The sequence below is a fragment of the Corapipo altera genome, unplaced genomic scaffold (genome assembly GCF_003945725.1).
Source record: "Corapipo altera isolate COAL_440 unplaced genomic scaffold, ASM394572v1 59617, whole genome shotgun sequence".
Lineage (NCBI taxonomy): Eukaryota > Metazoa > Chordata > Aves > Passeriformes > Pipridae > Corapipo > Corapipo altera.
The window spans coordinates 1607-2870 of record NW_020888472.1 but is presented as its reverse complement, the minus strand read 5'-3'; the positions used below and the strand labels follow the sequence as shown (position 1 = coordinate 2870).

The following is a 1264-nucleotide window of genomic DNA, read 5'->3' as shown; positions in this document are numbered from 1 at the left end:
TGCCAGGCAGGACGGGCTCCAGCTGCTCAAGGTGGGAATGCTGGGGGAACTGGGAATGCTGGGAGCACTGGGAATATTGGGATTGAGGGGTCGAGGGGGGCTGGGAGCACTGGGAGCACTGGGATTGGAGGGACAAGACAGGCTCAAGGTGTACTGGGAACACTGGGAGAACTGGGACTGGGGGGACAGGACAGACTCAGGGTGGGCTGGGAGCACTGGGAATACTGGGATTGGGGGCTCCAGGTGCTCAAGGTGCACTGGGAGCACTGGGATTGGGGGACAGGACAGGCTCAGGGTGTACTGGGAGCACTGGGATTGGGGGGACAGGACAGGCCCAAGGTGTACTGGGAGCACTGGGATTGGGGATTCCAGCTGCTCAAGGTGAGCTGGGAACACTGGGATTGGGGGCTCAAGGTGTACTTGGAACACTGAGATTGGACTCAGGGTGGCCTGGGAGCACTGGGAATACTGGGATTGTGGGCTCCAGGTGCTCAAGGTGCACTGGGAGCACTGGGATTGGGGGCTCAAGGTGTACTGGGAGCACTGGGAGCAGCTCCAGCTGCTCAGGCTCCGATTCCTCCTGAACCTTTTCCTCTCTCTTCTCTCTCCATTTCCCACCCAGGACATCAAAAGCACCTTCATCAGGTCAGTCCTTCCCACTGGAATCTCCTGGGAATTTGGGAGGGGGGAAAAACCCACCCTGGGGGGGCTTTTCCAGCCGGGAATTCCTAAGGGGAAATTCCACAGATGGAATTTTGGGATGGTTGGGGAAGGCTGGGAAGGGGCCCGGGAGCCCCCCCAGGTCTCGTCATCTCCCTCCCAAACAGCCAAATCCTAATTTTTCCCCCTCTTTTTCCCCCTTTTCCAGGTGTGAGAACATCAAATTCCAGGAGCCCGAGATGGTGCCCGTGGATGTGGGGAAGAAATTCCGGAATTGTTTCCTGCAGGACGTGGTGATGAGGAAGATGGAAAAGGTCTTCAACAAAGTGCCCCAAGGTGGGGGATAAAGGGCTGGGAATTGGGGTTAAAAGGGTGGAAATTGGGGTTAAAAGGGGTGAAAGTTTGGGGTTAAAAGGCTGGAAATGGGAGGCTGAGGGGGTGACAACAGGGGGGTTAAAGGGCTCGGGGCTCTGCAGGTGACACTTTGAGCTCAGGGACCCCCCCAAACTGGCTCCCAATGGGGTCCCTGAGCCCCCCAACCCCCCTGTGTCCCCCCCAAAATGGTTCCCAGCGGGGTCTCTGGGTGACACTTTGAGCTCAGGGA

The 1264-nt window shown here is 58.1% G+C and overlaps 1 protein-coding gene across 1 annotated transcript in view; it reads left to right on the top strand.

Moving 5' to 3' along the window:
• Positions 1-6: 6 nt before the first annotated feature.
• Positions 7-1264, top strand: part of LOC113941973 (E3 ubiquitin-protein ligase TRIM41-like) — a 2226-nt gene continuing 968 nt past the window's right edge. The window contains exons 1-3 of the mRNA XM_027633106.1: positions 7-31; positions 623-645; positions 869-996. Of these exons, the coding sequence (XP_027488907.1) occupies positions 900-996 (97 nt within the window). The 5' untranslated portion in view covers positions 7-31; positions 623-645; positions 869-899. The remainder of the gene's footprint in view (positions 32-622; positions 646-868; positions 997-1264) is intronic.